The 12,029-nt window shown below is 36.8% G+C and overlaps 2 protein-coding genes across 2 annotated transcripts in view; one reads left to right on the top strand and one right to left on the bottom strand.

Annotated features, from left to right (window-relative positions):
* Positions 1-1,516, bottom strand: part of lrrc61 (leucine rich repeat containing 61) — an 18,268-nt gene extending 16,752 nt beyond the window's left edge. The window contains exon 1 of the mRNA XM_017485977.3: positions 1,286-1,516. Coding sequence (XP_017341466.1) covers positions 1,286-1,298 — 13 coding nt within the window. The 5' untranslated portion in view covers positions 1,299-1,516. The remainder of the gene's footprint in view (positions 1-1,285) is intronic.
* Positions 1-12,029, top strand: part of cib2 (calcium and integrin binding family member 2) — a 23,583-nt gene extending 11,554 nt beyond the window's left edge. Inside the window, exons 3-6 of the mRNA XM_017485978.3 lie at positions 4,007-4,118; positions 7,443-7,590; positions 8,044-8,239; positions 11,003-12,029. Coding sequence (XP_017341467.1) covers positions 4,007-4,118; positions 7,443-7,590; positions 8,044-8,239; positions 11,003-11,024 — 478 coding nt within the window. The 3' untranslated portion in view covers positions 11,025-12,029. The remainder of the gene's footprint in view (positions 1-4,006; positions 4,119-7,442; positions 7,591-8,043; positions 8,240-11,002) is intronic.

The raw sequence follows: 12,029 nt of genomic DNA, 5'->3' as shown, positions 1-12,029 counted from the left end.
TGATACTGTATTTGCGTGTGATTGGACGTTTGTTTCTGCCTGTAACAGAAGATCTTAGATAATGTGATGTCACTAAGCATATTATGCTAAAATTCCTGTGCGAGTCATGCTTGGATCAGGGACAGCATAACAAGTCAGTGGTGACACATCACCAATGTTGTTTATTACACATAGCCACACCTTACTGACATAGGTCATTAATTCCATTTAATTAACTGTATTTTTCAAACACTTCTTACCAGGTAAACAGATCTTGTTTTACTTTTGATATAAAAGCTATTATGTATTGCATACAGGAATAGATGCTGATGACACATAGTAACACTCACAAATTAAAATGGTGCCACACTTTGTGGGAAAACGGTACCATTCAAATGGCTACATGACACCTGCATAACAATTGACAAATCTACATAACACATTCATAAAGGGTTATTCCAATGGGTTTGAGCTGTCATAATCTGTACACTCTACCTTATCTCACTGTATCTGCTTTAATTATGTCAATTGTGATATCCAGGGCAATCACAACATATGAATAGTAAGGATGCCTATAATTTTCAAACCAGTGCATGACAATCATATTGTGCTTGTTTGAAAAATGCTTAAAGAAAACTATAAAATGGCCCTGTATGTTTGAGGTCAAAATATCACGTTATTCTTTATATATATATATATATATATATATATATATATATATATATATATATATATATATATATATATATAAAGAATATATTGTATTGAAAAAAGAATTGTATTGTATTGGACTGGTTCAAGACTGGTTCGAGACACACCCGCATTTAATTTTTTGGGCCATGAATTCTTTGGAATTGCAATCCATTTTATTTGCAAATTTTAAATTGTAAAATATAGGAACATTTTCTACTTTCCATTCAAAAAACATGATGGATGCAAACATGCACATTTAACCAATGCAACGGACTATAGACTGTAAATAGCCAATGTGGCTTTCAAATAGTACACAAACTGTAATAACATTTACATTAACTGAGTCAAATACTGAGGTAAAAGTGTGACATAGAATTTTGCTGCTACAAGTTTGTGTTATGACTTTTTCTGTGCTAAATTGCATTACAACGTCACGGCATAGCTCAGGGAACTTAGCATGTAAATATCAAATACAAATATACAATATGTCAAAAAATATTAAATAGTAAATGTCAAATATATATAACGCATTATTTTTGCCATAGATATTGATACAAATCTTACAAATAATAAAAATGTGACACTTTACTTAAGAATCTGAGTGGCACGCTACCTGCTGGAGACATGCGCAGACGGGCAGGGCGGCGCGTGCAGGAGCGACGTGAGATGAATAACAGAAAACACACGTATATCAGCGAACAATCCAACTGGGATAAAGCGAGGAATCGTATCCGTAGATAACAGGCAGGAAAGTCTAAATACCGGGAAAGAACTAGATTAACTCTAAGGCTTGGTAATACCACTAAGTCACAAGAACTAAGCGTTTACTTCGCGAGGGCGCGCCGCTTAACGAGGCCTTTTATAACTTCGTCAGCCGCACAGGTGTTGGTGATCAATACTCAGGTGAACTTGAGCGCGGGCATGGCTGGGAAGTGTAGTCCCCGTCCGCCATGTCCGTAAGCGGTACTGCCCTCTGAGTATTGTGGCCGCGAGTTTGCTGTGGCGTAACACTGAGAAATGATTGTTAAAACTTACTTGTGTCATGTTGATGTTATCACCACTGAGTGTCATTAAGTAAAGTGTAAAGCCCTTTTTACAGAAATTTATTATCAGTCTATTTAAAAAAACAAAAAACTAAAATAGTCCTTACCCAAATAACTCATAACAGCACGCACGCGCACACACACCCACACCTACCAACAGCACTGCATAAAATAGATCCATCAGTTATATTAACACAAACATAATCATACATCATTACATACATATCTTAATGAGGGCTGCTCCTGCCAAGGGAATAAAGCTCGATAAAGAATGGATGTGCTATTAGAATTAGTAGTAAGGGTGCTGTGTGATATACTAGCTAAGTGCTTACTTGTGTAAGAAAAACCTAGCATTTATTTCCTAGGGATGAGGGGTAATGAGATGTTTAATATATTAGCTTCTAATGGCTACTAAAGCATCAGCTTATTCTTCAGCACTAAGCCATTACCGGCTTTTATCTCCTGTCTTCAGAGTGCTGCATCACCTGCTGCTTTCACTACTTCTCGCATGGAGCCATTCAAAAGGAATATTGTCATGCACCAAGCCACTCTTGGGGACTGTGTGCAGCTCCATCATGCTTTCATATTGAACATACAGCTGCTTTTAAACTCAGTATGTATCGTAGGCATCATAATAATAGGTGATTGAAATGTCTTACACCACCAATACTTGATTCTCTTTGTATACCATAGTGCAGTAGTGTGCTGTTGTGGAGTTAATCCTAAAGAACCAACTGATAAAACTCAACATATTGAATATCAATATCCCTTAGTAAGTTCATTTTCAGCTTTTACTATTTATTATAGTAGTTTTTATCCCCCTAGCTCTTACGCAAGAAAAGACAAGCCTCATTTGATTCATTTGGGTGAATCATTCCTCTACAGTGACACTGTGATTGGGTTTGATCACAGGGCCAGTGGAGCACAGGAAACAAAATGGACAATCACCTCCCAACCTAATGGAGTCCAGTACTTTATGACCTTCATAAAACACACACTTCTTCCCATCCGGCCGACACGCTAACACAGTGCTGACACTATTATGCAGGGTTAGGAAACAGTTATCACCAGTCATTACAGGTTGCCTTTTTCAGTGACCTGATTTGGGTCCAAATGTTGTCTTTAAGGCCACATTTTCTCTCTCTCTCTCTCTCTCTCTCTCTCTCTCTCTCTCTCTCTCTCTCTCTCTCTCGCTCCCTCTCTCTCTCTCTCTCCCTCTTTCTCTCTCTCTCACTTATAATCCCAATGTAACTGGAATTTTGTGTTAGATATGAAAGCAAATTTTCAGATTTATAAGTAAAAATAAAACTATGTCGATATTGTATATATGACGTCTTATCAGTTTCAGTAAGTTGATTTCACAGGATTAAAGGTCATAGCACTGAAGTGATTTTATTTTCTAGGTAGACAATTTATTATGATGAACTTTATTCAGATGTAACAGTACTGGTTTGTTTCAGACAATAACATAGTTATGAAATTGTATGGCCTGAAAGACCAGAGGTTTTTGAAGATCAGCCTAGATTAACTATATGTTTGTATTCATCTCTTGTTTCTTGCATGCGATGTTAAGGTATATGTGTGCGTGCATGCTTGCTTGCACTCATATCTTTCCAATATTGATTTTTATGCAACATCTTTGTGTCAATGTATTTTTCCTCATCTCATTAAAGTTGGAGCCTCTCTCTCTTTCGCTAGTTGCCATGCTCAGATTGAGTCATCAGTCTACAGCGCTCTGGAAATGCTCCAAGTCTGTATGTGTGAGCAAATGCACAAAATAGCCTTGTGAAATCTGCCTCTTTTGCCAATCACATTATTACATTCCCCCTCGGCCAGTAAAATATTACATTAAGTTTGGGTCATTGATAATTGAATTTCTCAAATGTATGAGAAGTGCATTTTTCACAGCTTTCCATGAGACGTCTGCTTCTAAATCTAAATCATAGCTGATACTGTATATACAGCATCAGAAGATCAATCATTTGTATAGATGTCCTGAATATTGCTATGGATTGTGCCATTCCTGAGCACTTTACAGCTGTAACAAAACAATTATATGCACATAATTATTAAAAAGATGCTGCAATATATCAGACTTGTTTGATTAACATCCAGGACATGTTCCTGTAAAATATTACTGGCCAAGAAACATGGCCCTGTGCATTTGTGTCAACCTGGTGTGCAGATATATTATGATACATTATTACAATTCCAGGCTTAACATATGGCAGAAAGTGTAATTTATATGGAAACAATGAAATTGTAGTAACTTCTTGCTCTCTGCTTTCCAGGTTACATGGAAGATACCATGAACTGGCTCCGCATTTAGTTCCCATGGATTACACAAATGATCCTGATGTTAAAGTCCCTTTAAGCCTCATAGTCAACATGCCAGAGCTGAAGGTAATGCTACTTTTAATAGCACAATATCCAAAGATGCATTAATATTACTCGAGTATTACTCCAAACATTTGTTCAATGATCCAGACTACACCTTAAATTTGATATCAAATCTAACAGACACTTGATTTTATAGTGTGAAATTGGACTTAATGGAAACACTGATTTTGTTGTTTTGATGATATTGCACAGCATATGAGAGGAAGGGCAGTTTGCACCGCTGAGCTTATAAAAGTTAACACTCCATGAAATGCTGCTGTATCAGCATATTAACGTATCACTTTTGGAATTTTCATGATTGTACACAAGCATATTGTATGCTTAATCTTGAGGTTGAGAATTTAGTGCAAAGCTTCTTTATTGGCAAATGTTGTGAGTAGATTGTCCTAGCAAACTAAGCAATACCAAGTCATAAAATAAGTATTTAATGGTTCAGCTCATGTGTGTCAAGAGAGGCCAACTCTGGTCAGAAGGTGTTAATCAATTTTCTATAACAGCAGCTCTGGCAGTAGTTCCAGCTGTAATTCAATTTACAGGTTTATATTAATGTGCCTGTTCTAATATGTTATAGTTTCTGTAGTAACAACTCATTGGGGACTCATATGGAGAACAATCTACATAATGTAAGCCTAATACTAAAAATGGATTAGAAAATGTGCTGTTTGTGACGGTTTCTGTAAGGAGATTTAACATTGACATTTGCATTTTACATTTATTCACTTAGCAGACGCTTTTATCCAAAGTGACTTACAAATGAGAAAGATACAAGCAACATTTAACATTTATGACATGTCAAAGCTTTGTCTTGCACACATTACTCAATATGTAAGTATTAACAGCTATAGTATGATGTGTCATTCTTATAATAAAATAAAAATTGTTGACAAATATGTTATAAGAGGAATAAAACACTTTGGGATGGACTGTCATTGGAAAATACAGATCCCACCATCAAACCATTAATTGAGTGTCTATAGTGGTACACCTTGTTGTGTTTTATTCTTTACATATAACTTGAGTCTCTTTAAAAACCTATTTAAAAATACAAGTTGCACAGTGCATAGCTGTTTGTCCCAGCTTAGACAGAATTTAGCTTTGTGTCATACTCAATGTACACACAATGTAAAGAGTACAGTCTATATCAACCTTTAGCTATTTACTAGACAATTAATGCCAAAGAGTCTTTAGTTTAATTAGGCAACAATGGAGTCAACACTAGTGTATTAGGATTAACTGCCTTAGACTAAAATATTATGTATGACCATTTCCTGCATCAAATGTGATCTCTGACTCTCTAGTGAACTGATCAGGCAGGATGACCATAATGTGTCCTTGCTGGTGATGTAATTGTTCCTTCCTGTAAATATGTCGTGTGGTTAGTGAGGCTTTAAACCCCTTCACAGAGGTGGCCCATACTGAAGGAGACCGTTCAAACTGGAATTGATGTGCCTCTGACAGCGCACAGCCTCCAAAAGACTTCTTAGACTTAATAAACGTAAATCTTTGTCCACACTCAGTCCAAGGCTGCCTGCTAATTAGCCTTTCATGTTCAAGTGATGTGAATCACTACACATCACCGAGTCTGAGTGCTTTTTACGTCACTGTTGTTCCCCTTACAGACTGGCCTTTCTCTGATCCAGAATCAACAACCTCTAATCAGATCTTTACTTGAATATTCAAAAGGAAACAAAAGGCTTATATCAAGACAACTGACTGCTTTCACACGGTACATAAAGTGTTTGCCAGATTGTGTTGAATTAGCCTGCTAAAGGAAACCATGAGAACAGCTTCTGGCAATCTACAAACACAAAAGATGGCAGCTGACTTGTGATTTATAAATGTATTCCTCAGTCTAAGCAGTTGGTACAGCATTTTTGTCTGGCATATCTTTTAAAATCTCATATGATGAACAGAGTTATTGATTATTATTATTATTATTATTATTATTATTATTATTATTATTATTATTAAATTATTAGCTGTGTCCCTATGGCACACATGAATAGCGTCCTTAACATCCAAAAAAAAGTTTTGTTATTAATGTACATTGTAATACTGATTACTGATTATGCATTTGAACGTACTATTGAATTCTGATTGTTTAGAAGGTGTTTTTCCATAACAGCATGGCTCTGACAGTTGTGCTGACTGAAAAGTAAATTAGAGGTTTATATTAATGCCCTCGTCCTAATACATTACTGTTTCTATAACAACAATTTAAAGAGGGACGTTTCTTTTCTGTGAATGCTCCACATAAGCAAAATTTAAAACCAGTGTGTAATTGTTAGTATGATAGACTTAATATGACAACCTTCTGTAAAGATACATTTACTTAAGTATTCTTGGGAGTATTCTCCAGTGTCAGCGCTTCAGCGGTCAGTGTCACAGGTAAAGCTCTAACTATTTGTTTTCCAACAAGGGAAAGTATTTAGGATAGAGGATTTCGTGTTTTTTTGGTAACAGGACAAGATGTGGGTTTTTTTTTTGTCAAGTTCAAAATAAAGAAAAAAGAGAGCCTGGTGAGGAACAGAATGTTTATAGCTGTTATAACGTAAGTGACTTGTTTCATGGACGTTCCTCAACATTAAATGTAACTATAAATGCATATAAAGTATGTTCTGTAATAATTTTTTTATGTTACCATTGAAAAATTGCTGTGGGTATAAAAGGAATAAAGCAGGAAACTATTAAACAATAAATCAGGAAAAGCTGTTATATGAAAATAATCTACTTCCCATCACATCACCCTGTTGATGATTTTTTTCCTATCACAGCATGGTCAAATTGTGTTTTATTCCTTACTTATCAGCGTATGCCTAGTTGAGAATGTGGGCCACACCTATTGATCTTACATCACAGGACATGATAAATGAATGGCTGGCATTTTAAATGCTGGAACAGCACAGGGTGCTTAGCCATGCACAGACTTAAACACAGTTTTCTGTAACATTGTGCCAGAACTCAGACTATAGCATTGGCCTCGCTTTGGTGTGCTCATAACACTGTTGAGTCAGCTGGTTGTAGGGGCATAAAAAATTCCTGGAAGCCCTTGGAAAGTTCACTGGGTGAGAAATATATAGGCACCAGTATGGAGAGTCAGCCTTTCTCCTTTTCTGCATGTGTCTCACTCAGCAGAACAGGCTCTTATGCCTACACTTATGCAGTGCAAGTGGTAGATGCAGTAACTGTAACATTTAAGACTCAAGGTTTAGCATCCACTATCCTGCAGTGACTAATGTCTTATGTCAGTGCTCTTACATCTTGCCTGTACTTTATCCTTTCTGTGCTTCATTTAATGCACTCATGTAATCCATCTGTGTTGCACAGGAAAATCCATTCCGTGACAGGATCGTGGAGTCCTTCTCAGAGGACGGCTTGGGGAACCTCAGCTTCAACGACTTTGTCGATATGTTCTCAGTTCTGAGTGAAATGGCCCCCCGAGAGCTAAAGGCCATTTATGCTTTTAAAATATATGGTAACAGAGCCTCCTTTCATTAGCACACATAAATTTCATAATGTCTCCTTACAACAGTTTAAGTGCTCCAGGGTTGTGGTTTTAGGGGGTCTAATAATCTGTAATGTATTTCACATTCTTCATAATGATACTGTGACTTTATAAAAGTCCAACAAAATACAATGATTAACTTAGAAGAAGAAGCCTTTATTTGTCACATATACATTACAGCCCAGTGAAATTCTATTCTTCACATATCCCTGTTAGGAAGCTGGGGTTAGAGCACAGGGTCAGCAATGATACAGCAACCCTAGATCAGAGAGGGTTAAGGACCTTGCTCAAGGGCCCAAAAGTGGCAGCTTGGGGCTTGAACCCCTGAATTTCTGATCAGTAACCCAGAGCCTTAATCGCTGAGCCGCCACCACTACTACCCACTGCCACAACTTAATATTCCCTATGGTGTATCATTTGCAGATTTCAATGTAGATAATTACATCTGCAAGGAGGACCTTGAGAAGACTCTGAACAAGCTGACGAAGGAGGAGCTGACTCCCGAGGAGGTGAATTTGGTGTGTGAGAAGGCAATAGAGGAGGCTGACCTGGATGGAGACAGTAAACTCTCCTTCTCTGACTTTGAAAACATGATTTCCAGGGCTCCTGACTTTTTAAGGTACAGAATTATGTGCATGAGAGAAAAAGATTTTCAAATAGAAAGCTAACCAAACAAAAGTTTGAACTGCTTATAGCTTACTATCCATTGAAGTTTGAGTTCCATTATTGTGTGTCTCTGTGCTGTGGATGTGCACAGAATGTTAGCCTGATTACAAGTGATGTCTGTCACTTTATTGGCACTCTGTCCTCATTATTGCAACACTGAAGTGCTTAACTACCACAGACTGCCAGAACTTCTCCTTACACCGTGGATATTTATCATCAGATACACTTTCTCTACAGTGTGAGGCGTTGTCTGGCAATATCAATATCAGGCATTGAAGTAATACTTCACTCAAAAATGGTCAAATTTATAATGGTGTATAATAAATTTAACTAGTGGGCACCACTTATCATTGTTTAAATAAAGTCAAGCTAACTGGTCCTGTAGTGCTTTTATATGCTGTTAGCCACATTGGGCCTGATTTACCTAGCAATTTTTTTTTGTAAATCATTCATAGGAGCATTTACAAATGTGAAATTTTGCATTTGTGTAAATTTACATATGAGGAGGCATACTAATGTAAACTTCCACTGATAGGCTTCAAACATTATAACTGGCATGGGTTACTGAAAATCTTTATATGGATTACATTGACAATTTTAAATTCCTTATTTATTTAAATTGCTTACACAAATTTAATGAAACTTTGTGAAACAAAGCCATTTTATATTAATGACCTGATAGAAAGCAAACCAAAACAAATGTATGAATTTGTAAGAAATTCACCCACACCAAATTTCTTCTTTCTTGTTTACTTCAAATGTCAATAAACAACATGTGAATAACATCCATTAATGGTAACACAGGACTTTCTTGCTTTTTATTCCTGTGTTTAATCCTGTTTTCAAAGCCTGCGTTGAACCTTTGCATCAAGCACAGTGTGCTTAAACACTCTGACCTGTAAGCCCCTTTACGTAATTCAGCTCTGATGTGTTCCAATGCTTTTTATGAGGCAGCCGTTCCTCTGCTGGACATTTACAAGCTCCACAGCTGTGTCGCACTGCCAGAGAGGGAATGGGAGTGGCAGAAGTCTAGTATAGTTTATTGTTCTGCAGTTTAGACTGAGGCAAAGTGGATACTTCTGCTTCTGATACACAGGAACATCAAACTGCTTCAGAATAGGAGTTTACTCTTGAATGTGTCAGTCTGAGCATGTCAAATCAAGTATCATACTGCTGCAAATTAGAAGAGAGAGAACAGCATGCACTTGCAGGAAAAGCTCTGTCCAATAGATCAGCCATGTCTTATGAATTATGACTCAGACTTTGCATGAATATGCTTTCACAAAAGCTCTCAGAGAATCTGGTGACATAGACAAATCCATTACAGACATTTGAAACAAGCCATTTTAGAATTATAGTCTTGTTGTGAAGTTAAACTGTTGTTAAAACGAACTGGTCTTGTATTTATTTGATATTTATTCCAAGTGATTGATATGTAAATCACAGTGGTGTAAAGAGTACATAATTTACTGACTTGAGTAAAAGTACTGCTCCAGTAGTAGTAAGTCACCCGAGAAAAACAATCTGTTGAAAAAAAAAAAACTCAGTTAAGACTAAATAAGTCATCTGTTGTTAATTATGTTAATTAATTTACAAATTACGTTTTCATATGTCTACAATTGACAGAACTCATTAAAAAATGCTCTGAGAATTTTCTATTCTGTTCTTATGTTAACTGACCAAATGAGCTGTGCCAGGAAATCACTAACATACATCGAAGTGATGACAAGGAATTCCATACTGTAAAACATCAAAAGATCTGGCTATCCAGTCCAGCTCACTTACTGTAGCTAACTAGTGGCTTACCTGTACGTTTCAGCAGGTTGGAGGTGTAGTTGTGAATTGCCAGTATTTTCACAGGTTTTGGGTCACATCATTTGCAGATAATTATGATGTTCTTTCTTTTGAAGCATTTAAAACTGAAGATACCAGACCAGGCATTGCTGCTAAGCATTTGGAGCCTGAAGTCCATCAGGAAACTGCTTAATTTTGATTGGGCCTCGAAACAGAATTACTTAAAATTTGCACATACTGCCTTTTAATTGGCTTCCTTTGTAATGATGATGAAAAATAATTGTAGAAAAGTAATTTTATTTTAAGAAAATAACTCAACCAAAAGTAGATTAAATTGCATAAAATAAAAGTAAATTACAGCGAACAATGATATTCTTTTCTCTGAACAGATTAACTATACACATTTTCTGTCTGGAAAATAGCACTAAAGCTTATGCAACAACACCACTTTAGTGCTTCACACAGTACTGTACTCTTATTTTACTTTTTTTAAACCCCAGGTCATTTGAATGTAATAAGCCATTCTCAGTGCAAATGTAATCAAAAGCCATCTGTTCCTCTTCCCAGTTATTTTTCAATTTGTCTGTCTATCCCATCGTACTGACAGTACTGACAAATCATCCCATGTATTGTAGTCAGACATTTGGATAATTTGAATCTTCTGAGTCAGCACTAATAGCACAAATTCATTCCAGTGTTTTGTGCTGTTATCACTGTTCCGAATCAGGATGCTGTCATAGGTTTGGTACTAAATGTTATATCAGAGCTCTCTGAGTTATTTGGCATTAAGCAAATTTCACGAAGAAATTCTGTATAGGAGTCATTTATCTTGATGTATAATCCCTTAATCTCTCTCTCTCTCTCTCTCTCTCTCTCTCTCTCTCTCTCTCTCTCTCACTCTCTCTCTCTCTCTCTCATGCAGCACCTTCCATATACGAATCTGAGAGGGCTTCTACTTCATCAACAGAGATATTTTGGGGTCCCAGATTACAACTTGAATCATTCTCGAAAAACCGTCGACACATATATAGTGCATAGCAGTGCCTGTCCTCTACAGCTCTGAAGAGTTTTCTCTTGGTCCTATTTGAACATGCACTCACTTATTGGGGAAGCTGGATTTTGGATCTCTTTGGCTTTGTTAATTTTTTTTGTTTGTTTTCTGAGGAAGCACACTTTAGAACGAGGAACACTGAGAAAATTCATGACTATTTTTCCTGCTGGAAAGATTCTGCAGTTGGCTCAGATTGTCAGAGTGGAATTAAAAATACCTGGAGGTTGAACATCTGTATGGGCATTTCTCATATAACCACGTGGTGTTTAAGAAAGACTCCACTGGAATATAGACATATGGTGTTATTTCTTTGTCATACAATGTCCATGGCACCACTGAATCGACATCAGACACTCTCCTCCTGTTGTCTCCTCTCATTTAGAATTATGGAAGGTATGGTGGAGCGATGGACAAAATAATGAAGAGAGGAAAGATAGAGTGTAGAGACTGACAGGAGAGACCGAGAGAGAGAGAGAGAGAGAGAGAGAGAGAGAGAATGAGGGCTAAAAGCACAGCACTGGCATCACAGTCAAAAAGACAGTCTTATCTTTTATACAGCTATGCAATCTTCCTCCATGAAATGCATGAATTGCATTAATTTTGCCCTCTGCTATAAATTGCTTTTGCTGTATCAGATTTTCTTAGTTGTCTTATTGCTTATAGGACTGGAGCATGACGACAATCATATCAAACTGTTCTCCAGTTGTACCAAGGGCTCTGTCATCTTTTCTTACATTTAGCCATTCAGAAACTATACATTTTTATTGTGCGCTCATGTTCTCGTTTTCCTGTTTGAACCTGATGTGTGTTAGCACCACCTCTTAATCTCTTAATGTCCCTTTTTTCAATGTAATAGAGGGCATTTGACTTTGAATAAAATGTTTTCTGCTGTTTGTTG

Source organism: Ictalurus punctatus, chromosome 14 (assembly GCF_001660625.3).
Source record: "Ictalurus punctatus breed USDA103 chromosome 14, Coco_2.0, whole genome shotgun sequence".
NCBI classification, from domain to species: domain Eukaryota; kingdom Metazoa; phylum Chordata; class Actinopteri; order Siluriformes; family Ictaluridae; genus Ictalurus; species Ictalurus punctatus.
Note: the sequence above shows the minus strand (reverse complement) of the source record. Positions and strands in the feature narration are given on the sequence as shown.